This window comes from Diadema antillarum, unplaced genomic scaffold, assembly GCF_040938485.1.
Source record: "Diadema antillarum isolate AM-2024a unplaced genomic scaffold, OU_Dant_1.0 seq00000793_RagTag, whole genome shotgun sequence".
Lineage (NCBI taxonomy): Eukaryota > Metazoa > Echinodermata > Echinoidea > Diadematoida > Diadematidae > Diadema > Diadema antillarum.
In genome coordinates, this window is record NW_027271680.1 from 1,524,538 (window position 1) to 1,550,426 (window position 25,889).

The window sequence follows — 25,889 nt, forward strand, 5'->3', positions numbered from 1 at the left end:
AATTCTTTTTCTTAAATACCTTATAAGAATAAAAACTAGTCTTAAAAGGTTTTCTGGATGTTCTTGACGGATGAAAGGTTAATAGCGTTCTGGAACGGATCGTAAGAAAAAAAGTTCTAACAACGTTTTTTGAACTTTCTAGGTTTTCAAAGGTTGTTTGGACGTCCGCAGAACGTCCACAGAACATTTTGAATATTCTTAAAAGGTTTTACTGACGTCTATAACGTACAAAAGGTTTTCTGCAGGTCCTTAAAAATTCCGGTTTTTTATTGGTTTTCTAAACGTTTAAAAAAAGTTTCTAAAACGTCCATGTGAAACGTTTTAAATACATCGAAAACCTTCCACAAAAAGATGTTCTGAAAACGTTTTGATAAAGAGTCCGAATAATTAACTTGGAACGTTTCAAGAACGTTAAGAAAACGTCCTTGTGTTAGCTGCGAAGAGCAATGAAAACTCAAGGTTTCACGGACGGGCATCGTACACTAGGGCTCTCCCTATATCTCAGTCGGTAAACAGGCAACCCAGATGTATCCGGTTCGGATGCCAATAGCCAATGTCATTCTCTTTGCTAATGTTTTCATTAACATTTTTATATTCTGTCCAATATTGCTCCGAATTTGAGAATTTCTATCACATTCTGCTGGTCTTTTGTAACTCTTTTCATTCGACTCAACATGCAGATGGCGTATAGAATAGTCCTTTAAGGGCACTACTGCTGTAGGCATTGAACTGTATCTGGAAGAGTTGGAGCATGTCAGTATATCCATTGAACAAGAACTCAACTCACCTAGTGATGTTTGTGCAAGAAAATATCTATATCAAAAATAGGGAAACAGTTTTTTTGTTCCAAAGGTCCATCTCATTATTCGGAAGATTCGTCAGTAAAAACATGTTTGGTTGGATATTCCAAAGGCTTGGTAATCCGAAAACAGAATAAGTCTCTTAGGTGTAATTCGGAAAGTTTGTTAGGAGGCAGCTTTATTTTGTATTTAAGAACCGTGTACTGAGTATCTTACTCGTATAAATGACTTTTCGAAATGACGGACATCACCTAAAAAACATAACATAAAACGCAAGAGTAAACTTACCATTTGCCACCTGCAGGTGAGTTAGAATCGAGCAGTCCTTTCGCAGACGACTAGCAAGTTTACTAACCTCATTAATGAGAAGGACATAGAGACAATGCCGAAAGGGAGGCAGCTCCGCGGACGCACGCTGACCTTCAGCGCAGGCCATGTCCTCGAAGAAGAAGATCTGTCCTTCTTCCAAGCCGTCTCCATTGGCAACCTGCCGAAGGTTCGGGAGGTCATGGAGGGGTACAGCGAGAGCGAGCAGCGACATCTGATGCAGATGACGGACTTCAAGGACCGCACCGCCCTGGAGATCGCCACGGAGGTTGAGCACGGCGAGATCGTCGAGTATCTCGTCAACAACTACGGCGTCATGATGGATCCGGTGCACGTACACGAATGTCTGATGGTCGCCATCAGCAAAGGCTACTTCCGGATCACAATGGTACTCCTTGACCATCCCCTGATGAATGAAAAAGGTGATTTCTAGATACCAGAAAGTAACGCCATAAAGCATTAGCACAATTTAGGGAGCGTCTTTTCATTTCCAATTACAATTACATTACACAAACACAACACACCATAACGTCAATATGCATTTCATTCAACACATGTCAGTTAATCCAAGGCGTTCCTGAGCTTTTTACTGCTAGGCGTATCTGCATTGAACAACTCTGTAGGGGAGATGAATGCAGAGTTTGGTGACTCAAGTAGAAAATAATTCATCAATCAAAAAACGGGAAGGGTTGAATATCCACTGTTCCGTCTTCTCACCAAGAAAATGCAGCTCATGTTTTGATTAGAGGGCAGTTAATCATGAACACGTGTGTCAGTTAATGTACCGAAGTGCGAGATACTCTAGATGCGTAATAAACCAAACAATAATAGTAGTAATGGTGTGAGCTGATACATCAGATCTAGCAGCAACGGTCGTGAATGACTATTATAATACGTTATTTACACCTGGTTGCCCCTCCAGTTTTTCGATTGGAGTAATGACGAAAATTTGCGCTTTGAATAATTCAAAGTAATACTTAACTGTAAATATTGTTCTTAAAAAGTATTACAGTCATGAATATCGCCGGCACTGCATGTCAGGTGCTAGCATCATTGCGGCGCCTGATGGGTCAAGAGGGCGTCGGTAGGTAAATCTTAACATCCAAGGATGGTCAGGACCTAAAAGATAAGGATCTGTAGGATTTCTATGTTGTGTAAGTCTCACGTATCAATCATAATGATGGAGGTGATTATGATGATGATGATAACGGTAATTTAATAGTTACATAATATTCATAACATATTATAACTAATGGTAATGATAATGTAATATAACTTACGCCACAATTGTTTTGTAATAATAATGATTATGATAATCATGGCCTTCTTTATGCAGGCTGACCTCATCAGTATTGTCACTGCTGTAGCTCTAACAGAGGGCTTTGGCATTGTGATTACCCTACCATTGCCAAATACAGTACCCATTTCATACACCTGGTTCGAAATGGGTATGGCGAGAAGAAACATCTAGGCCGTCTATTCATTTGACTTGATTCGAACTCGACTCCTCTCTCCGATAGAAAGTCAAGAATCGAATCCACAATGCCCTCACGCATGTCAAAGAAAGTGCCGATATGAATTCCATGTATTATTTAAAAAAGGAATGTCTTTGTACCACCACAGAGGAGAGGAAGAGGAAGGGTGCTGGAACTCACTTCGATATAAAGAGCAACTCGAAATTCGACCGTGATGTCACACCTCTCATGCTGGCTGCCCACTGCAACGAGGTTGACATTATCCGCATGCTCCTCAGCCGTGGACACCGCATCGCAGACCCCCACGCCATCCTCTGCAATTGCACTGAATGTACATGTGCAAGAGGTATAAACACGAACTTCTTCTCCATTCTATTCCCACGTACTATACGCAACCATACTCATATAAAAATGGATGTAACTTTTATGCCAAGCCTGCATTGATATTCTGAAATAACCAGGAATAGATATTTGTTCGTTCGGAGCCGCTGCTTTTACTCTAACTAAATGTAGATTCGTTTATAATATAGGACTGTTCCTCCTGTCACGCAGTGTTGCAAAAAAAAAAATAGCGTTGCATAGGGCCTATCACTGTTATCAAAACTGTTTAATGAAATCATATCCCGATCCTAATCTCCCTCCCCCCCCCTCTCTCTCTCTCTCTTCCCCTCCAACCTTCTCCTCTCTCTCTTCCCCTCCAACCTCTCCCTCCCCATCCCCCCCCCTTCTTAAAAGACGTTTGGTGACACTGTCAATTCCCGTTTTGTTTCCGTCCGCTAAAAATGTCACTGAAATTAGGTTTACTATAACAATAATTTCATGCTCAATACATCTGTCGTCAAAATTCAATTGCTATTAGTTCCCAAGCAGTCTCGCCGTCATTGTCTGCGTTCTCACTTCCACCAGACACTGACCCTTTGATGCACTCCTTGACCAATCTCCACACGAATCGCGCACTGGCCAGCGAGGCGTACATCTGCCTTACCAGCCCCGATCCTATTCTCACCGCCTTCCTGCTCAGCCACAATCTCATGAGGCTCGCCGCTCGCGAGAAGGAATTCAAGGTAACTCTGCTTTCACTTTAGAAAGAAAAATGGTATCCCAACAAGTTTTACTGCTAAAGCGTCATGGGTATCGCAATTTCATACCACAGAATGTATCGTCAATGTTATGTAAATATTGTTAATGTGGTGGCAGTAAAACACTGAAATGTAAAATATTTTCATAAGTCAACAAGCGACCAATATGTCCAGTAAAAAAAAAAATGAGGGACCCACTGAAAAGACGATGTTTGAAATATTAGACCAGGGGCTGGCTGCTGGGCAATTTACCCCACCAAGCCCAAAAGGTTTGACCCCTCAAAGTTGCTGGGACCACCCTCCTCATTGAAAAAATAGGCGTCAGCCTGGTACCTGAGGTTGGGTTCGGCCCCCAGGGACCCCCCGAAAAGGCCCTCCGGCGGGTGTAATTTACCCCACGGAGCCCATGGATCAAACTTGGCCTAAATGAATGTCCTATGGGTGTACATAATCAAAATTTAAAAACTGACAGAATATCTGGTTGGGAAAGGGGTTGCCAGACCGTTTGTTTGCAGGTACAAAACCTCGTTTTTGGTCAAGGAGTCTGCGCCAAGACTACACTGTCCCATAGGCCCTGTACTGTAGCGTCTCCCAACAGTCTGAGGGACAGTGCCAGTTAGTGCTTGTAGTAGTCTTGGCGCAGACTCCTTAACGCTCAACAAGGGTTTGTGCCTGCAAACTACCCGTTAAACCCTGGGACCCAGGGTAGTTTGCACCCAGAAATTCACCACACACACACACACACACACACACACACACGCACACACACACACACACACATACGTTCACACATGACTCCATGTAACACAAAACATGTTCACTGGTTTCTCCATACAGCCATGATACCTTGCATGTATAAAATGTCCGACCTATAAAGATGTTCATACATTTTGAATTTTTATATGGATACTCTCAATACACCTTTAAGCAGGAGCAGTGAAGAGATTTTGAAATTTCAGTGCAATTGTACGGTGTTCTACTGGCCACACAACCTGGTTATATACTCTTATTATATCCACCTTATGTGACCAAAAATACGGATAATATTATGATACATATATATTTTTGGAAAATGCTGAAATAGACCCTTTGTTGTGAGTAGACATCAGTTATATAATAGATAAAATCAAACATCATTGATAGACCAATATGTTTAGTATTTGTATGAAAACAAATCCATTCCAAATACTGGTCAGTTCAGGAATCATATAGGCCCCTAGATTGTGACTGAAACATGTGCAATGCTTATTAGGCCTACATTATACATAATTTATGTAAGCTTTAGTCTACCACAGAGTGTGATACATGACTTCATGTGTAATTTCCACTAATTTCCACTAAATCATAAACATTAACTGCATTGTTCTATATATGGTATGTGACACCCTGAAAGTGTAATATCTTCTTCTTTTTTTTGGGGGGGGGGGAGGGGACGTAGACGAAATATCTCTTTAATGAGGAGTTGACAAAAATTCTGATATAAAAGAGAACACAAGAACACTACATGTAAATGCTCTCAACGTGCATGCTATTGTTAAAGAAAGAAATTAAGCTAGCATAACTTTCAGCTGGTAATTTCATGTTTCAATGTTGTGTGTATATGTCCAGGGTTTATGACAATCATACTATGATGTGCCATTTGCAGTATATGTGACACATATATATATATATATATATATATATAGGTTGAGTTTTGTTTGTGTTGGGCTGGGGAACTGAAGATGAAGTATCTCCAGAAATAAGAAGTTGACAAAAGTGCTGAAGAAATAAAGGGACCACAAGACCAAGTTAATGCTCTTAGCCTATATGCTATAAAAAAAGAGAGCTATTTCAGTAAGCTGATGATTTCATGTTTTAACTCGGTGTGTAGGCGTAATGGTCATTGTCAATGACAGTGTTTGCAGTATGTCCACCATTTGTGTGGGTATGGGAACTATCACAAATAAAAAATTACAATGTATCTCCAGAAATAAGAAGTTGACCCAAAAAAAAGTGCTGAAGAAATAGAGAGAACACAAGATCAAAGTAAATGCTCTTAGCCTGTTAATTTCATTACAGAAAGTTAGCATTCTATTGTGAAGCTTGTTATTCGATGTTTCAAGGAAGTTCAGCAAAATACATGTATATAAGGTTATTCTATTATAGTGACCATAATTATGTTCATCACTCTTATCAATATGCAAATATTTGTCCAAAACTATGAGGTCACATGCACTACTGAGTATGAAATTGGATAGATATCATTTTCAAAACCATTAAGCTCCATTTCTTAATGTAATGTTGCAGTTATTCTGATTTGGAATTCATTAGAGTCAAATAAAGGAAATGTTGCCATGGATGCTGTAATCCTTGCCTATTTCATGCATCGTAGGTGGTTTATATCAGCCAAATACACAAGTTTTTAGTTTGAGGTTTTCAAAAGAATCTTATATTATATGAGGATTGAGACTTGCCATTTGTATTCAAAAGAGGATATCAAGCAGGAAAAAAGAAAGTAATCCAAGCTATATCCGACTTCCTCTTGTTGACAAAATTTATTAAAGGTATGTTTGATGCACTGTTGATGAAAAATTAATGTTTACTTAAATCTGTCATACAACTGGCCTTTAGTGCTGTTGTGGTTGGTCTGCAACTGAAGTCTACTCACAACAAAGGTTTTATTTCAGCATTTTCTGAAAAGCTCTATTTGTGTCTCATAAGGTGAAAACATCATACAGAATAGGCTGGGTGGCCAGTAAAACATTTTATACAACTCCACACGAATTTCAAATTTCTTCAGTGTTCCTTGGTGTTTTGATATCAGTATCCATGTAAAACATTCAAAAGGTATGAACATCTACATTTACTGTGTGCAAGATATAATGTCTGTATTAATAGTACAACTGTACATTGTATTGAGAAAGCTACGTATCATAGAGTCATGTGTGTATGTGTGTGTGTATGTGTGTGTGTGTCTGTGTGTGTGTGTGTGTGTGTGTGTGTGTGTGTGTGTGTGTGTGTGTGTGTGTGCGTGGTGAATTTCTGGATGCAAACTACCCTGGGTCCCAGGGTTTAACGGGTAGTTTGCAGGCACAAACCCTTGTTGAGCGTTAAGGAGTCTGCGCCAAGACTACTACATGCACTAACTGGCACTGTCCCTCAGACTGTTGGGAGACGCTACAGTGCAGGGCCTATGGGACAGTGTAGTCTTGGCGCAGACTCCTTGACCAAAAACGAGGTTTTCTACCTGCAAACAAGTGGTCTGGCAACCCCTTTCCCAACCAGATATTTTGTCAGTCTTTATATTTTGATTATGTACACCCATAGGACATTCATTTAGGCCAAGTTTGATCCATGGGCTCCATGGGGTAAATTACACCCGCCGGAGGGCCTTTTCGGGGGCCGAACCCAACCTCAGGGACCAGGCAGACGCCCATTTTTTTAATGAGGAGGGTGGTCCCAACAACTCTGAAGGGTCAAACCTTTTGGGCTTGGTGGGATAAATTGACCAGCAGCCAGCTCCTGGTCTATATGTTTGGCCTGGCTCTCTTTACGCAAATCCACATCAACCTACTAATTGTAATTCATTTTGTTTAACAAAATATGTTCTCGCATTTTGGGAGTATTTTTAAGACATGATTAAGGGAGAAAACATTCGTCAGAAAGTCAGAAAAAAAAAAGCCTGGATCAAAATATCAACCTGTAGTGATTGGTTGAAAGAGCTTCACGTGATCATAGTTATTTTCAACTATGCCAGAATTTTGGCATGTCTGACACTCCACGTAGTACTATTTGAAACGTGACGTCACTTCTATGACGACACTTTGTAAATAGTATACTATTCTCAAAATGATGTCACAAAGCGATCCTAAACATGTGCGCAGCTTTGTTCCGTCACTGTTTGAAATGTTATAATTTCTATCAAAAACAATTGTGACGTCATAAAACAATTGTTGCATTGCGTACAGCTTTGTACCGTCACTCTTTGAAATGTAACATTTTCGAACAAAACTAATTTTCACATCACAAAGCAATTCTGACATCGCCGCCTGGGATCAATAAAGGGTCCCTTTTAACACAGCGTCGCATCCAGGATACGATCAAAGAGGTTCTATGTAATAGAGCGCGCGCTCGCATATAGAAGCGGGGCCAATTGAACGACCCGCCGGCATATGGACAAATATTGATTTTCCTTGAAATTAGAATGATTTTTCCAACCCAACCCCATCTTCGAAGCTGTACTTTACGTGTATTACTATAGGCACTTCCGGGTTGAGGCTTCTGGTAGGCGACCTCTTTCGTGCGCGCGCGCCACTATTTTCATTTGTACGCACTGAATGGTGAGCGCTTACTCTATTACATATTATAAAACCTCTTTGGATACGATCTTCTTGCCTCACATTTTTATGCCTCCGCCACGAAGTGGTGCCGGAGGCATTCTGTTTTCTGGTTGTCCGTCCGTCCGTCCGTCCTTCCGTCCGTAATGAATTTTGTGGACAGCATAACTAAAAAACCTTTTTAGCTATCCTAATGAAACTTGGCATGTATGTGTATTAGGGGGTGAAGTTGTGCCTCTCAACTTTTGGATGCACTTGCTCAAGATCAAAGGTCAAGAGGTCAAGGTCAAATACGTAAAATTCCACTATTTTAACAATATCTATGCAATGCCTGAAGATATTTTCTTGAAACTTAGTGTATACATGTATTACCCAATTAAGATTCTCTGGTGAACGTTTGGGGTCATGAGGTCAAAGGTCAAAGGTCAAAAGGTCAAGTAAAATATTAAAACTTCCCTTTTTTCTCCATAACTTGGAAATTGTTCAAGGTATCTTCATGGAACATAGTATACATGTACTGACTGGCAGTGATTATGTAGAGCATTTAGGGTTCATGGGGTCAAAGGTCAGGGGTCAAAGGTCAAGGTAAACACTTCAAAATCTTACTATTTTCCTCATATTTATGCAATGCCATCAGGATTATTTTTTTAACGCTTGGTGCAGGCATGTATAACCTCATAGAGATTCTCTGGATTTTTTTTTGCCTCAAAGGTCAAAAGGTCAAAGATCAAGGGAAAGTGTTGAACTAACTTTTTCCTCCATATCTCGGAAGTGGCTCAAGTTATCTTGACTCTTTCTACATATTTCTATACATGTTCTGCCTGACAGTGATTATCCTATGAATTTTAGGGTCAAAGGCCAAATGAAAATGGTAACAATGTACTTTTCAATATAGAAATTGCACTTTTTCTCCATACCTTGAAAATTACTCAATGAATGAAATTATTAATGGGTCAAATTCAAGTTAAAGTCCTTAATTTCCCAAATGCATGCTCTCCTATTCATCCAAGTAGACCTAGGTCAAGGAAGGTGAACATTCAACACATTTGTGACAAACTTGTCCTTTTAATATTTTTTCCAATCATTTTGGGAAATGTAATCACACATTGTCCACATGTACTATAGACCTATTAGGAGAATCATGCATTATGGCGGAGGCATACCAGTCGCCATGGCGACATTTCTAGTTTTTCTTTTTCCTCTTCTTGTGTTTATCTTTTTTAATCCAAACTATAAAACCGAAATGCCCTGCCTAATTTCTAGTTTCTGGATAGGCCTCGATGACTCCAAAAGAACTATTCTCTGTGGGGCATATGCAGCCCTTAAGTAGCCCCGGTGACTCCAAAAGAACTATTCTCTGTGGGGCACATGCAGCCCCTAAGTAGCCCCGGTGACTCCAAAAGAACTAAAATACAGTTCTTTTGGAGTTAACTCTGCCTATGCAATAGTTTTAACCAGAAGCTCTCAAGGCAAAGTATATTTGTACACTAAAACACATTCAACCACTCCATACTTCCACGAATCACGCAAAGTACTTCTCATAGGGCTTCTGTGGCTGGAATATATGCAGTCATAAAGTTGAAACCAGACATCACAATCTTTACCACCATAATATCTATGTAACTCGTTATTTGCAATTTGTTAACATTCCAATTCATACACCTAGGATTGTTACACGAATCAGCTGATTTGATGTTGTTATTTTATTTGTCAAAATAAAATCACAATTGTTTTTTAATTGTCTGAACTTTAGTATCGTGGTATGTTTTCTGTGACGTGTTGACTACATGTAGTCACAATATTCTACTCTTAACAAGAAAAGGAAGTGCAAGAACAGCCTGGTTTTTATACCAAGTTGTATTTCAGCAGGAGTAGAAATAAAATCCCTTTCTTGCCACGTTAAAATCATGGACAGCGATCCGGATATGATATTCCATCACATATGTTTTACAAATAAATCCCTGCGATAGCTCCAATCCCTACCATGAACACGCTCTCAAATTACTCTTCAGAAAAAAAAAATATGGGGAACTACCTTCATGAGTCAATCGGGTTGAAGTGTAGGTATATAAACGTATTAGTGCCTTGAATTCGTTGATGACAGTAGAGGAAGACGAATTGATTCGAAATGCATTAAATGCATCAATTAATAATGATCTGATTAAAGGAAACCAGAACCCAAAGAAAAATGTGGATGAATTGACAACAATATTATAAAGAAAATATAAGGGGAATTCCACAAAAAAAAATACTTTTCTAGCATAATAAAAGAGCACTTGACTATAACTGCTTTCAGAAAGCAGGGGGGAATAATTGCTACCCTTAACATGTGTCAATATGAAGTTGATGGAATGTGTAATTATCATGAAAAACGATTTTTTTAAATTCCCTTTACATTTTCTTTATAATTATTGTTGTCCACACAAGACGTCATAACCTCTAGTAGTCTCCTCATCCAATGGTTCCAACATCTAAACTTTGAAAATTCATAACTTTTGCATCGATTATCTGATTTTCCTCAAACTTTTACTGATATGTTCTACTAAATAATGTTGCTGCTTTAAAATCCACATTTCTCTTTGGATTTTGGTTTGGTTTAACAGGAAATTTAGTGCATGCACCCCCCTTTTTTGTAAGAAAACAATAGGCCTACTCCTATTTAAGAAGAAAAAGACCTTTGATTAAGAATTAGATCTCATCGTCTCTTATTACTCTATTTGACACGACTCTGTCACCAGAACATGAAGAACAATTAATTAACGGTCAGCTATACAAAATAATTCATGAACAAAGGTGAAAGCAAGGGTGATTTAAGATTCATCAATCAAATTACGAACGTAAAAACGGAAAATGCTGTACTTTTGCAGATATAGCTTGATGCAAAAATTTATAAAAAGATAAAAGTTAGTATTTATCAGCATTAATACTGTAGACTTGTGATGGAGTTTGCTGTGTTTATGAATGTTGCCATTTTAGAATGAATATCGCGAACTCGCCAAGCAGTGCAAAGAGTTTGCGTCAGACCTTCTCGACATGTGCCAGACGACGGATGAGGTAAAGACTATTCTGACGCAAGAGGCCACCACCGCCATCGAGAGTCAGGCGGCAGAGGGCGCAAACACACTCCGTAAACACAAGGCACCCGGTAAACCCACGACGGAGGGGAAGGACAAAGATTTCTCCCTCCCACGACTCGATCTGGCCATCAAATACAAACAAAAGCAGGTATTTCTCATTCTGTTTCATCTCTCCGATTCATGTCATTTAGTCGACCTTTTCAATTTTGTTTTGTTTGTTCATTTTCCATCTGAGAAGATGGCTGGATAGCCCATATTCAGCTACACTATATAAGCTGATCTTCCATGGGGTCCATTTGAGTGTGAGGCGGGACCACTTCACCGGGTTAAACACCCTGCTCTTTGCGATGAATGAATGAATTTGATGAATGAATGAATGAATTTGAATTTTGAGCTTTCAGCCTCACACGTTTAAAAAAGAAATCCACTCCAAAATTTATTAAATTTCACAAATGATAGATAAACGGGGCGATCGTTAGCGGGGCCGTTAACGATCGCCCCGTTACTGTACAGGCATGCTAACCTGGAAACATTAAACTGCACATTACTTGAATATGAGACCATTCTGAAGCAAATAATTTTCACACAACAATGGATATGTAATGTACTTTTAAATGAATCCCACAAGGATTGGAACAATCATCCCCCAGCATTCCCACTGATCAGTTACTAGCCATCCAGTTTAAGACCTTATTAGCATTAAAGTCTTATCATGTTATGGTGTTTGAGTGTTTGATTTCAGAACCTGACATTGGGAGTGACGAGAAGTAATAATTTTCAGTATTATTGTTTATAAACATGCATAAACGCGCACACACAGTCTTCATGCATATTTGATATACATATTACGCATAAAGACATACCTTATGTATGTATATTATGTGTGATTTATGTACGTGTAAAACTTCATGTCTTTATGTGTTTATGACTTTGTTATAAACAGGTGAAGACATGAACTTTACCACCTGTCTGCAGGGGATAAAAGAGTCACACTACATTACTCTAATGCTAAAAAAGAATGACTTTGAGAACTGTAAAGATGTGTAAAGAGAAAAGATGGTGATGGTGATATATTAATGATTACAATGTATCATTGCAGAGCCGTTTGGAATATTCTTTAATAGTTTTTGTTATCGTAATGATCTGAAGATTCCAACCCAATCTGTTTCTTCATGTTCCTTTCATAACAATAAACAACTGTACAAGACAAGCCTATACACAGTGAAGAATTAAAATCGAAACGTAAGAATAGCATAGTTCGTACAGACTCCAAAAAATATAATCAATGATGATAAAAAGACTCTAACTTTGTGTGTATCTATATCTATACTTCAGTTCGTCGCCCACCCTCACTGTCAACATCACTTAGCCACCCTTTGGTATAAGGGAACGCCCAGCCTTGCTCGCCAGTGGCATCCACTCATCAAGTGTGTCATCACACTCGGCCTCATGGCCCTGCTGCCAGTCTTAACCCTCATCTATTGGACGTATCCCTTCGGAAAGGTAAATGACTTGTTTCACCCTTTGATTGCTTTGAGCGCTATTGTGGCAAGAAGGAATCCCCCATACCATCCTACACACTGTCCAAAGTCCCTGGCACATAAACGATTAATTGGAATTTGCTGGTGGTATTCTGACTATTTGGCAATGTAAACCTATAGATCTAGTCAAGGTTCTAGTCAGTATCAATATCTGGATCCGTAAACTTGGATGTAACCCTATATTGTTCTCGGTTTCATTTGAGATTTGCTCCTGCAACAATTGCTAGCATGAAACATCTGCAAGGTACACCAAACATAAAGTTCACCCAAAAACATATAACTAACTCTAATCCTAATCCTCACATCAAACTATTAAGATCTAAAATCCTATCACAACCCTAACCCTAACCCTAAGTCCTTCGAGAAAAGAAGACCGGAGCATGTCGCAGGATCAAATATCGTGTCGCCATTGTTCTTACCCCCAGGCTAGATAAGAATACCCCCAGGCTAGATAAGAATATGTATCAGTGGTTCCATCCCATGGGTCAGGATAAATGACTGCCGAGATAGTTACTCATACATACGGAGAGATACGAGTTTGTACATCACATGAAGAAGGCACCTGACCGACCCGTTTAAATCCAAAAGGCTCTAAAGACGAAAAGAATACCCTTTGAGGCCAGGCTAGCCAAAAATCACTGTGATGCATAATGTTGGATGTTGGTCCTATTCCCTCAGAAAAGAAAAAAGGGAAAAAAAAACTACATGATTGTTATCATCCCTTTGGTCTTGAGGTGAATAATACATTTTCCTTGTGCCGACACTGCCCTTTAGCGAGATAAAATCAAATGTATTGCCGTTCTATGATATCCCTTGGTAAGATCTATAATATATCGATCACAGTTATAGTCCCATTTGTTGTACCCCTACTTCCATCTTATGTCAAGTTAAAACTGCACATTTGCCCTTTCTCTGTGAGAATTTCATATACATATTCAGAACATATCAAAACTAGGCAACTCATATCAACCCCTACCCCCCCCCCCCCCCCAAAAAAAAAAAATGAAAAATCAAATTTCAACAGGTCACGTTGGTTCTGATGGACTATATTGCTTACTGTTATATGTGAACCGTTAATATTTCCAGTCACATTACAGTTGCTGATATTATGTTAGTGTTTCTTAAATCCATTCTCTTACACTGTTGCTGTAATGTATGTCCCAATGAAAATACTTTAAAAAGACTGCAGACATAGCATACCCATCAGCAAGATGTCAAAACACACGAATGCAATGAACTTCATCTGCCGAGTATCCGCTGTGAATGATTTCTAGGCTGTGAATTCCCTCTAGATTGCGGAGTACATGAGGAGCCCGAGAACGAAGTTCATGACGCATGCGTCGATGTACGTGTGCTTCCTGCTCATCCTCTTCCTCGAGTCCGTGATCTCCCAGGACCTCTTGGGACCTCGTCACGGGCCCCAGACCATCGAGGACGACGGACGCTGTCCTCTCCTATGCGAAAGTCTGCAAGCACTCGAAGGGTCGCCGGGAAAGTTTCTTGTGAGACAAACTAACCTCTCCTTCTTGCAGTGGATTATGGCGATATTTGTATTAGGTTCGTTGTTCCTCACGAGAGAATACAAGTCCATTGTTAATCATAATAGAAAGGCAGGTATGAACAAATCTTCACACACACGCTTATATACACACACGCGGGCGCGCGCTCGCACACACATGCATGCACATACACAAACACATACTTTAGTCAAGAATTGTTTTCACTCAATTTAATTTAGGTGATTATGTGAAACGTCTGCTTGATTTGTAGCCGAAAGCCTAGTTTTTCTTGTGGCAGGATGTTCAAAGATCACTTTTTGAAAAGTACTGAGAGGATACATGTATCTTTACTCAACACGTTGTCATGAAACTTGACTTCAGTCACAAAGCAATCCATCAATAATGGTTGAAATTTTCGGTTTACATTGGTTTGCGGGAGAACGTATCGTAGTGCAGCTAATCACGCTAACAGCCTAAATATTAATGCGTTTCCCTATTGAGGAATCAATGTAACGGATAAGGTAAACGGGATATGGTTCGCCGCAGTTAATACAGCTGAAGTCAAAGGATAATGGAATGACGGGAGTTCTTTTTTTTTCTACCACTTCTCTATTTTGAATGATCAACTCTCTTGTTTACCCTCACGTCCCCTCTTCTGCGCATATTATAGGGCTCTTGTGGGGAGAAATCAAGCAGATCTTCCAAGAAGGGTACAGGAACTACCTGAGCTCGGTGTGGAACTGGATCGATATCGCCATGCTGAATCTCCTGATATCTTCGCTCCTCCTCCGCGGAGCCGTGTCCGCGAAGGCGACCGCTGCCATGGGCTACTTCAACACCAACGGTACCTGCGAGGCGCTGGAGAGAAATAAAACTCAGGCTGTCAATTTTCTCTACTGGCTCAACACTGGTACGTGTCACGTAAGGCATATTTGTATTAGTTTGATTTTTTTCCCTGGATGATAGTAATAACTATGCATAACATTTATGAAGCGCTTAATATCATATTTGTAAGCGCTGGAGGAAAAACAAACATAGACAACAAGTGAAGAGGAAAACAATGAGTAAGGACATCCACATAATAAAGTAACTACAGTAAACAATCATGTATAACAATTATTACAAATACAACTACTACTACTAACACAAATGACACTGCCTAAAGAGATATGGTTTGAGGAGTGACTTAAATGAATCTAGTGTGTTGGCTTGTCGGATGCTGATGTGGAGATTGTTCCATAGTTTAGGGGCAAGAAAAGGAAAGGCACGGTAAGCATAACGTGTGTTGGTACGAGGTCGGGAGGATAACTGAAGATTGGCAGTGGTGGCGGAACGAAGACGTCTGGTGTGGAGGATGTGGATGCAGAGCGGAGAGAAACAAGATCTTGAAGGTAGGGTGGTGCAAGGTTGGGGTTGATTTTGAAGATGAGAAGGAGAACTTTGAAGATGATTCTGTCTTGTATCTGTAGCCAGTGAAGGGACTGTAAGATTGGCTTTATATGATCTGACTTTTTAGTTCGAATGGCAAGTCTTGCTGCAGTATTTTGTATACGTTGAAAGGGTGCAATGTGGGAGTGCGGGAGACCAGCAAGGAGACAATTGCAGTAATCCAAACGTGATGAGACGAAGGCATGGACTAATCGTTCCGTGGATGACTTATCGAGATAACGCCTTATCTTTCCGATTTTGCAGACACCCCGTGAGGCAGATCGACAGATACTTTTAATTTGATGATTGAGAGTCAGGTTCTTGTCGAGAGTGACCCCGAGTTCTGGAATACTCTCTGACGAAGAAATGCTTCCAGATTCAAAGTTAAGAGATACCAGGCGGTCTGTATTACGGAACTTGGATGACAGATGAAGCATTTCAACTTTGAGCTCATTAAGCTTCGGTTTATGCTCAAATGACATTCTCTTTATATCATTGATACAGGCGGAGAGTCTCAGCATCGCCCCCCCCCCCCCCATGATCTGATGAGCTCATGATGAGGTATATTTGAGTCTCATCAGCGTAGGTTGCATGTTGCATTCCATGATGAGAGTTGATAAGTCTTCCCAAAGGACCGGTGTACAGGATATACATCAGGGGTCTCACAAGTTACTGATCCTTGAGGGACCCCATAAGGAAGGGAAAATGGTCTGAAGTGCCATTATGTACAAGACTCTCCTGATTGCGTCCTTCCAGATTAGATTCTATCCAATGGAGAACAGTTCCTTTGATACAATAATCAGACTCAAGGAGATGAAGGAGACTGTGATGATCTAGCGTATCAAACGCAGCGAAGTAGTCTAGAATAATGAGGACAGCTTCCTGACCCTTGTCCAGAGCAAGCAGAAGATCATTGAAGACTCCTTACAGAGTGGTTTCAGTAGAATGAAAATGACGATAAGCCGATTGATGAGGTGGAAACAAGCCGTTTTCATTCAGATAAGTCCTTAGTTGAGCTGCAACAAGTTTCTCAAGGATCTTCCTTGCTAAGAAATGGTAAGTTAGCGATAGGCCTGTAGTTTTTTTAATCATTCCGTTCAAGACCAGGTTTCTTTAGTAAAGGTACCACATGCGCTGTCTTGAACTGCTCAGGAACCACTCCTGAGGAAAGAGAGAGGCTGATGATTTGTGTCATAAGAGGCAGAAGTTCATCAAGGCATGCCTTTACCAGCCATGTGGGGATTATATCTAAGCTGGAAGACTTTGAGGATAGTGATTTGATGAGGGATTTCACTCGGCTTTCAGAAACAGGATCAAACTCTGACAGATTGCAGTCAGGTGAAATCCCAGGTTGTGCAGGCAAACAGGAGAACTCATGAGAAGAATCATCAAAGGAAGAAAGAATTGAGCTGATCTTGATCTCAAAGAACTCCCCAAAGTTATTGGCTAGGTCCTCATCAGAAGAGTGATCAGGAAGTGCTGGGGAACGATTAGGGGTCGAAAACCTTTTCACTACCTAAATAAAAACTGCTTGGTATTTGATCCCTTGATCTCACACTTGAATTACTTTGATTTGGCTTCAAACAGTATATTGAAGTAAGCTTCACATTCCTTCTTATACAATTGTTTATGGATGCAAAATCCGGATTTAACCATTCGACCCTCTTCCCGCCGCCTGACCTCTTAGCCTCGATCCCTAACCTCTTCGTTATACCATGGTGCATGCGGCTTAATGGTAATGACCTTGCTTTCAGCGGGAGCATTCTTGTCAAGTAGTTGAATCAACGTCTCATTATACACGTCGACAGCCGTGGAAAGATGAGATGAAAGTGAAGTGGCATAAACCCTCAGAACAGATGCGGGTGAGAATCTGATGTTGAAGTCCATGAGCTCAAACGATAAGTAGGTCTTTGCATCATCCAAAGAGATGGAAGCAGAAGAACGGTGGATGACACAGATTCCCCCTCATTTGGAACCGTTGCGGGGACAATGTGAGATGCTACAATTTGGAAGTGTAAGCTTTAAGATCGGCTAAAACATGGTTATCCCTGTGATCACCAGTAAGCCAAGACTCTGTAATAACTAGAGCATCAAGATTGCATTCCTGTATCAGATCACTGATACACGTTGAATTGTTACCGATAGAAAGGCAGTCCACAGACCGATTGGGCTTGGGTGTTATTTGTCACTTTCTGACGGTTAATTTGTGTTTTTCCCTCGATTCTGACACTCTCAAAATATTAACCTGGTTGCTTAATGTGCTTTTCTTCTGGCTGATGCTTCCTTTTTCCATCCATACGTGTAGGGGCTTGTGTAGAGCTCCAGGTGTAAGAGAAAGTTGGTTCCTCCGTCCCACCCCTGCTCTTCTACGACGTCGTGTTGACTTTCGGTGGGAGATCCCCAGGAAAGTGAGCTTCTTCCATAAGATAGGAGACAGCCTCTGATGGCAAGTGTCATGAAGGCTAACATCAAACAATTGTTCACGTGTATAGGATATGCTTTCTCTGACAGGTTGTGTGTGTTCAGATCTGACTTCAACACCAGGATTGGGAATAATGTCACCATTCTTTAGAAGCAAACTGTGGTGATACGCATCAGAGTTGGGGTAATAGCTGATTCGGTTGCCATAAAATATCCAAACAGGTCTGGAAAATGAGAGTCCAATTCACATGCAGTAAAAACAGGCTTGTACACACATAAAGCAGCTTGCTGTCCATTGAAATTGGAGCTATCCAACAGACTCACCCCCACCAGGAGCACTATAGAATAACACGTAGTTGCCTCCATTGTCACCAAGGGTTCTCCTTGTCCTTCACATTGTAGTCAGGCTTCAGTGAGTATCAATGCCACTGTGTTGCATGGAGGAGCTGTAACATGGCTGCACTTGACCAGTGTACACATGAAGCAGTATGACCAGGTGCAAGGCTAAATCTTCTCAAGATGTAGTTGAATCACTCTTACAAGTCCAGAAGAACCCTGAGATGACTACAAAAACACTGGTACAGTTTTTGATCAGCAAAACACATGAAACCCAACAAATATTAGGTGAAAAGGGGAGAGCGGTCAGGAGAGCTGCCCGCAGGATGGGCGCTCCATGGGAATGAACCACTACATCTGTAATGTATGAGATTCTATGCATGCATTGTTCGCAAAGGTCATTCAATACCTAGTCACAGTAGCCGGTAGCCTTGGGAAACGTGAGTGGCTACATCAATCTGCATTTATAATACAATTGTAGTTGCCCACTTGGGTACATCAGGGAGTTTTCGCAAGCACGGTGCGGCCGGGAGTTGAGCAAGTCGTGTGGAAAATTTGCTTCTGCGCATGATCAAAGCCGAGAAACGTCCCGTCCAGGGGAAAACGAGTACGGTACTCGGCCGAAATAGCGTTCGGTGGGCAGCGAGTGAGCCAGCCAGCCAGCCAGCCAGCCAGCCAGCCAGCCAGCCAATCTGTGATCTTGTCCATACGCCGGGGTATGGGGAATGTCACAGCTGATTGCTTCCGCGTATTCTCAGTCTTCCCGTCGTGTAGCGAAAACTCCCTATTAAAAAAAAAAAAATCGTGAAAAACACGTGACGTTGAATAGTGCATTAAATCTTATGCTCATCGGTAACCGTCAGCTCCAGTCGAGATTTTTCGCCTGTGTCTGTGGTTACTTTCTGACACACAGAGATTAGTGATAAGAATCTTTCCACAATTCGTTCCCGGGATTCACGATTATATCCGAGCCGGACCAACCTTCCCGCTCCAAGTTATCTAGTCTTTTAACGTCACAGAGCTTTACAGAGTGTTGTCGTACTTGGCAACAACTTTGTTAATGCCTTCCTGTGAATCTTAATTTGAGGAAGCGGGTGAATGAAGTGGTTCTCTACTATGCTGTATTAAATAACGTTTAATGTTAATCAATTTTAATGCATTTCAGAAACGGTCCATTTTCAAAGCAGCAGTTTCTTTTTTAACTATCCATGATTTTATTTCTGGCAATTACTACACGTCACAGATTATTATAATGTAACGAGATATATTGTGCGTATCTTTTAGCCTTACTGCAGAAAGAAGAAGAAGGAAGAGAAAACATTATGAAGTGTGAGACTATTTCACCTTGTTTTATCTTCTTCGTTTTATGGACATTCAATAATTTGCTAAACTCTAACTTTATTTTTTGCGTTCGTCTCCCAAGATCGTAAAGACTGGCACGACTACGACCCACAGCTGATCGCTGAGTCGCTCTTCGCAATGGCAAACATCCTCAGCTTTTCTCGCATCACCTACATTCTTCCGGTCAACCAGTTCCTGGGCCCGCTCCAGATCTCCCTCATGAGGATGATTGGTCAAATCATGCGCTTCGGAGCCGTCTTCATCGTTGTGTTTCTGGCCTTCTTCTGCGCGCTGACCAACCTCTACTGGAACTACCCGGACGACACCAAGTTTGGCAGGTCTGCTACTTTGGTCCTTTCTTTGCGTCTTAAATACCATAGGGTGGGAAAAATAAATGGCCCGTTTCGGATGTATTCGAGATTCCCCGTAACGAATCGTGTGCAACTTTACCACTGATCTCTTTGTATTAAAGTGCACACACAACCGAACGATCTCGACTTGTTGACTGGAGTAGAGCGTTACCGATGACGTTCGACTCTGGACAGTCGACATATTTCGGCTGCTTGTGTTCCACCGTAAAGCTGCACACAGTTCTTAATACTTAGTACATCCGAGTCGCTGGCCATCCTGGCCAGGGCCATCTTGGCCAGCCTTTTCACGCTACCACGCTACCAGGTTTTCAACTCATCAAGTTCTGGCAGAATTTGCTCGTGAAAGAATCATTGACTTGAATTTTACTGGAAAACTTGTATTAGTACAGGATAAGACAGAACTGGTTAAACTCATTTCATCTAAGCAAAATCAGAATTTAATGGGCCAATTTTAAAAAAGAAACTAATTTGATAAAATTCCTTGCCAATTTTAGAATTATTGATTAGTTTAAGATATAACGGGATCTTAAAAATTCTGCAACGGATATGACAGTTTTATGTGAACAGCAAAAGGCCCACTAAAAATGTTTACTGTTACCTTTCGAGACACTTACAATAGTAACAGTCATAATTATAGAAATACAAGGCCAAAACGCAATAACGTGATGTCAGGGATCTGATAGGACTCCACTCAGTCATCATGCATTCAGTCCGATTGTTTCTCGTCGCTAGGGCCGATCGCACCTTGACGACGCTGTTGTGGGCTCTCTTCGGGCTCGCCGAGCAAGAAGACGTCAAGTGCAGCTCGGGGACGACGGAGTGCGGACACACGACCACCGAGATCGTCGGCACCGCTCTCTACATCATGTACCACCTCATCATGGCACTTGTGATGTTGAATATGCTGATCGCGATGATGACGACTTCCTTCCAAGAGATATACGTGAGTTAAACAAACCCATGCTGCTATAAACCCACTGAACTCTATACCTCCTCCAGAGATCAGTATAGCCCATAAAATTTTGATACATTTTTCAGTTGATACTACCCTTATATTGAAAGTTCGTCTTGACAAATCAAGTATGTCGCTTTGTAAGGAAACAGAAAATGAGAAGTATAAAAACCAGTGGGAATTTTTGTTGAATAATCGAACTCATATAACAAAAATATGATAATTCTATGTAAAAGTTTCCAGCGTAGAGTAAAATTTTTGATGAGCAATTCGCTATTTGTTTTGTACACAAAGTTTCACTAATTTTCATTTTCTCATATATTTTGATATAGGCAGAAGATGTCGGCCGGGAATGATATGCAGAAACATAATGTTTCTGCATGTCATTTTTATATTTAATAAAATATTATGACCAAAAACTGGTCTGAATTCTTGTGTATAATCCGTATGGAGAGCTGCTCAATACGTGTACCTATATCACACAGATTTTCCAATAGTCCTTACTCCACTGTACTCTCTAAAACTTTTACAGTTCATGGCTTTTTGTGTGTGTCCATTTTCCCACAATTTTCACTTATATATACTTATTTCACTGTTATGTGGTCATACAAAGCTACACAGTATCAGGATTGCTTTCTCTTTAAAGTCGTTCCTCCCCTAATCCTAAGCAACATCAGACTACATCTCTTCATAGTCCATCCCTTGACAATATAATGATGGCATGAGAGTTTGATGCGTTGAATATTTTAAACGTGTCGACCGAATTACAGGACGATCAAGATGTCGAATGGAAGTTCGCTCGCTCCAAACTTTGGATGGTGTATTTCGAACGAGGAGCCACTCTCCCGCCGCCTTTCAATATCATTCCCAGTCCCAAGACAGTGGTGCACTTTATCAAATTTGTGAAGAAACAGTTCTCCCGCTCGATTAGAAGGTCGTCAATGGAGTTGAGACTAGAGGTAAGACGATTGTTTTGAGACGGGCTTTACAGCCCACGAGTCGTACAGCTCACAAATCGTACAACCCATGAGGTATACAGCTCACGAGTCATACAGCCCATTAGTTCGTAACTAAACTTACAAGGCCCACGAGACCGACACATTAAGCACCGGGTTATATCTGTCGAACTCTTGGGCTGTTTCTACCTAGGGTCAAACTAATGGGCTTTACTTGCCTAGTGTCGAACTCATGGGCTGTATGACTCGTGAGTTGTATGATTCATGAACCTGTTTTCAATGCCGAACTCGTCGGCTGTATGACTCGTGGGTGTCGGTCTGATGGGACAACCCCTTTGAGACACAGCCATAATAATCCAATTCACAGTTAGCAATAGTCTGCAATGACCTGTTGAACCACAGACGTTTTAAAGCATGGATCAATCTTTAAGAAGAGCTGTTGAAAAAAGTCAAGCAAGGCGTGATAATTTACATACAAGCGATGCCATTGATAAATGCCTTTTGTTATTTTGGTTGAAAAGAATGCACATTCACCTGTAATTTCCAAAATGCCCCTTGTTCATCAAATATGAATATTCATAACATGATTTTCATGAAGACCTACCGAGATTTCTTTAAAAAAATGAAATCTCAGTTACAAGTCACTTTCCAAGATTTGTACATGTGAACTGGTTTATTGAGATACGAACACACACGTACACACAAATTGACATTTTGCCAGACGTTTAACGGTAATATATTACAACTTATCTGCATTCTAATTACGAATGAAGCAGAGTCAGCAATCCGACAGTTAAGAAAGGCGATGATATCGGTCTTTTACGAATAAAAGGTGACCAATTTTATCATATATATATTAGGAGCAAAAACTACTGATGAACTTAAACAATAGAGAACGGCTAAATATATATTATGATAATGATATGTGTTCTAAGTCTCAGAGTGAATGGTGCTACACCAGGTGTTTTCTACAGATTAGGGTTTGCGCATGCAAATGTTCAGTCTCCTGTTGCTTTTTTTTTTCATGTTTTGATGTGTACAAGTCGTAGAAGCTTATGTCATGACTGTGTTTGTGAGATTTGAACAGTAATCCCTCATGATAGTGTAGATAGTGATAGTTGATAGTCAATGAGCAAACGTCTGATGATATTCTGAAAAGTGTGCCGCCAAAGAACGCTGACTAAATTTCCAATGTAAACTACGATAGATCTTTCTCTGTGCAGATATTATTTCCAATGTTGTACATTCAATTTATCACAGGGAAACCTGAACCTAAATCGACGGGCTGGTATGCGAAAACAAGTAGCGTCTCATGAGGTATTTGTATACAAAACTACTCTCAAAATTATTACTCCAAACTTCCACATCCTCTTTCTTTATTCTTCTTCATCTACTCCTCCTTCTTCATCATCGTCGTCGTTATCATCTGCTTCTTCTTCTTCTTCTTTTCATCACCATCATCATCTTCTTCCTCAGTGCGATTCAACGCAATACAGTCGCTGATTATTTTCATTCATAAAAAGGGTAAAACACTATCATGACTTGGCAAAGCATACCTTTCACAAGTCATAATGTTTGAACAATCAAGAAATTAGTACAATGATATATTATTTAATATATATATATATATATATATATATATATGTGTGTGTGTGTGTGTGATTGAATGACAAGAAAACAATGCATTCTTTGCGACGTCGATAAAAAGTAAATCATGATCTGATGGTGATGTGCGTTAAAAGCAGGACCTGTAACATGTGGATCACTCAAAATCTCTGAATTCATACTGATATTTTCTGTGAAGGTACTAGCTTTTAACTCCTGTCGACGATACACTTTCATTACTGTATAATTATCCTACCATTTCTGCTGGTATGAATAATCTCTTTTTATTCGATGTACCAGCCATATAAAAATAAATTCTGTATTCATCATTTTATTGTCTCGGAGCTCTTATTGGGTAATTTGTACTGATTGGTATAAGTTCAAGTTCAAGTTCAAGTTCAACTTTATTTTAATTTCCATTAGATAAACAGGAGAAATTATATTCAATGCATAAACAAAACAAATTTGTAGTAATTTCGATAAACGTACATTAACAAGATACATGTGATGATAGTATCAATATTTATTGTCATCTTTATTTCATTTTGCATATCATGTCCTTTTTTTGTGAATGATGGAAATAAATGAAATAAAATGAAGTGAAATTAAATAATATTGATAATAATAATAATAATGATAATAACAATGATTATAATTATTATTATTATAATTATAATTATAAAATAAAACATATAAACAATAATACATAATACAATAGTGTCTTCTTTATCCAGTTTAGCCTCTTCAGTGTTGCCACTGCTCTACCAGAGGGCCCTGCATTATCCATTGTAATTACCCTAGCTTTCTAAAGGTACTGGGTGGGAATCGAACTCGGGTCCTCCGATTGGGAGTCGGGAGTCTTATCCATTATGCCACATCGCCCCCATGAAATACGCATGTGTAATGCACTTATTATGTTCCATTTTTCTCCCCAATTCCGACAGAGTCTAATGAAGAAGGTGATCAAACGTTACCTCTTCAAACTACAGAACGAAAAGGAGGGAGAGGATGGTGGTGAAGGTACGGATGAGAGAAAAAAACAACAACAAATGTAGGCCTACTTGTTTAACACTCAATCTCATGAAGATTAACTTTGGTCAAATTTCTTTGTTTGCTTGTTTTTTTAACGGAGGCCAATTTGTGTTTTCGTGTTGCTAACTAAATGTCTTTTTTTTTTTGTTGTTACTTGTTCTTTCTTTTGCACATGTGACGATACATTTTTGTTCGAACCTGTTGAACTTGTTTATTTGTTGATGGGTTGTGTTTATGTTTATTTGTTTGTTTGTTTGTTTGTTTGTTTTTTGATAATGATAATAATAATGATAATAACTTAGTGCGTAATACTGACATTTCTAAGCGCATTAATACGGAAAAAACTGAATTAGAATACAGCATGATATATATACATAATATGACAACAACCACAACAATTACGATTGAGTAAAGATAAGTTTTCAGCAATGATCTAAACTTATCAACACTTCCAGTATTTCGAATACAAGTAGTCGTTCTCTCTTGTGGTCATTGTTACGCTGTGGAAAGGGGTAGTAAAAAGAAAATGACGAGTCCGTCTTGTTGTTTAACGTGTAGGAGAAATTGAAGAACTGAAGAACGACATTTCGAGCTTCAGATGCGAGGTGATGGAGCGCCTCAAACAGGTGGCACCGGGTGCCTTCTCCGATGGTTCCCTCTCGGCCAATCGCCTGCAGACTTTCCCCAGTGTTTTCGCCAGCACCGAGTCACTCGCGGGCCCCAAGGCACAGCGACAAATGAGCGAAGTCAACGCGCGGTTGGACGTACTGGAGAGGAACGTGCAACAGATCACGGACTCCTTCGCCGAGTTCTTCGTGCATGCCAACCAGCTCTTGCGCGCCAAATCAGACGCCGGCTCGGGGGATAGCCTGCAGCAGATGTGTAACACGCAATGAGTTTGCGCTACAGGATCAGAATAGCAGAATAGCAAAGGCTCCATCTGAAGTAACCTACGTCGGAAATCGGTATTTTCCAGGAGGTTTTTTTTTTCTCCGAGAAAACCGAAGAACATCAGAAACTGTGTAAAATCTTCTTGTGTAGTGTGTATATTTTCTTGAGAGAGAGGTGTATCATTAGGCAGGATATGTTGCCTTTCAGAAAGCCATTGTGAGATGAAAGCGTGACTATTGCAGTTTTTCTGATGAATGATTATCAAGTTTATTCAAATCTAATGATGAATCTCTCCTTGTAATCGCGTCTTTAAAAACAGGAAATATTGCATAGAATTTTGCTTCTTTTTGGCACTTTTGCCGAGCCATATGATTGAATATCTGATATATGTATAAAGGTGTATTTAGCACATATCTTTAAGATCTATCTATAATTTATGACA

General features: G+C 40.1%; 1 protein-coding gene across 1 annotated transcript; it reads left to right on the forward strand.

The window, feature by feature from the left end:
• The first annotated feature begins 1,182 nt into the window (after nucleotides 1-1,182).
• On the forward strand, nucleotides 1,183-25,452 carry LOC139739325 (short transient receptor potential channel 7-like). Its single transcript, XM_071649940.1, has 13 exons — nucleotides 1,183-1,549; nucleotides 2,751-2,948; nucleotides 3,509-3,666; nucleotides 10,974-11,222; nucleotides 12,410-12,577; nucleotides 13,908-14,172; nucleotides 14,785-15,024; nucleotides 19,723-19,978; nucleotides 20,744-20,954; nucleotides 21,734-21,922; nucleotides 23,180-23,236; nucleotides 24,469-24,544; nucleotides 25,115-25,452. Exons 1-13 carry the CDS (start codon nucleotides 1,183-1,185, stop codon nucleotides 25,450-25,452), a joined length of 2,772 nt encoding a protein of 923 aa, XP_071506041.1.
• The last annotated feature ends 437 nt before the right edge of the window (nucleotides 25,453-25,889 follow it).

Excerpts from the sequence above, each read along its gene's own strand:
- LOC139739325 (XM_071649940.1), top strand. The coding sequence starts at position 1,183 with ATGCCGAAAGGGAGGCAGCTCCGCGGACGCACGCTGACCTTCAGCGCA. Across the intron at positions 11,223-12,409 it reads TCAAATACAAACAAAAGCAG|TTCGTCGCCCACCCTCACTG; the intron begins GTATTTCTCATT and ends TCTATACTTCAG. Across the intron at positions 21,923-23,179 it reads CAATGGAGTTGAGACTAGAG|GGAAACCTGAACCTAAATCG; the intron begins GTAAGACGATTG and ends AATTTATCACAG.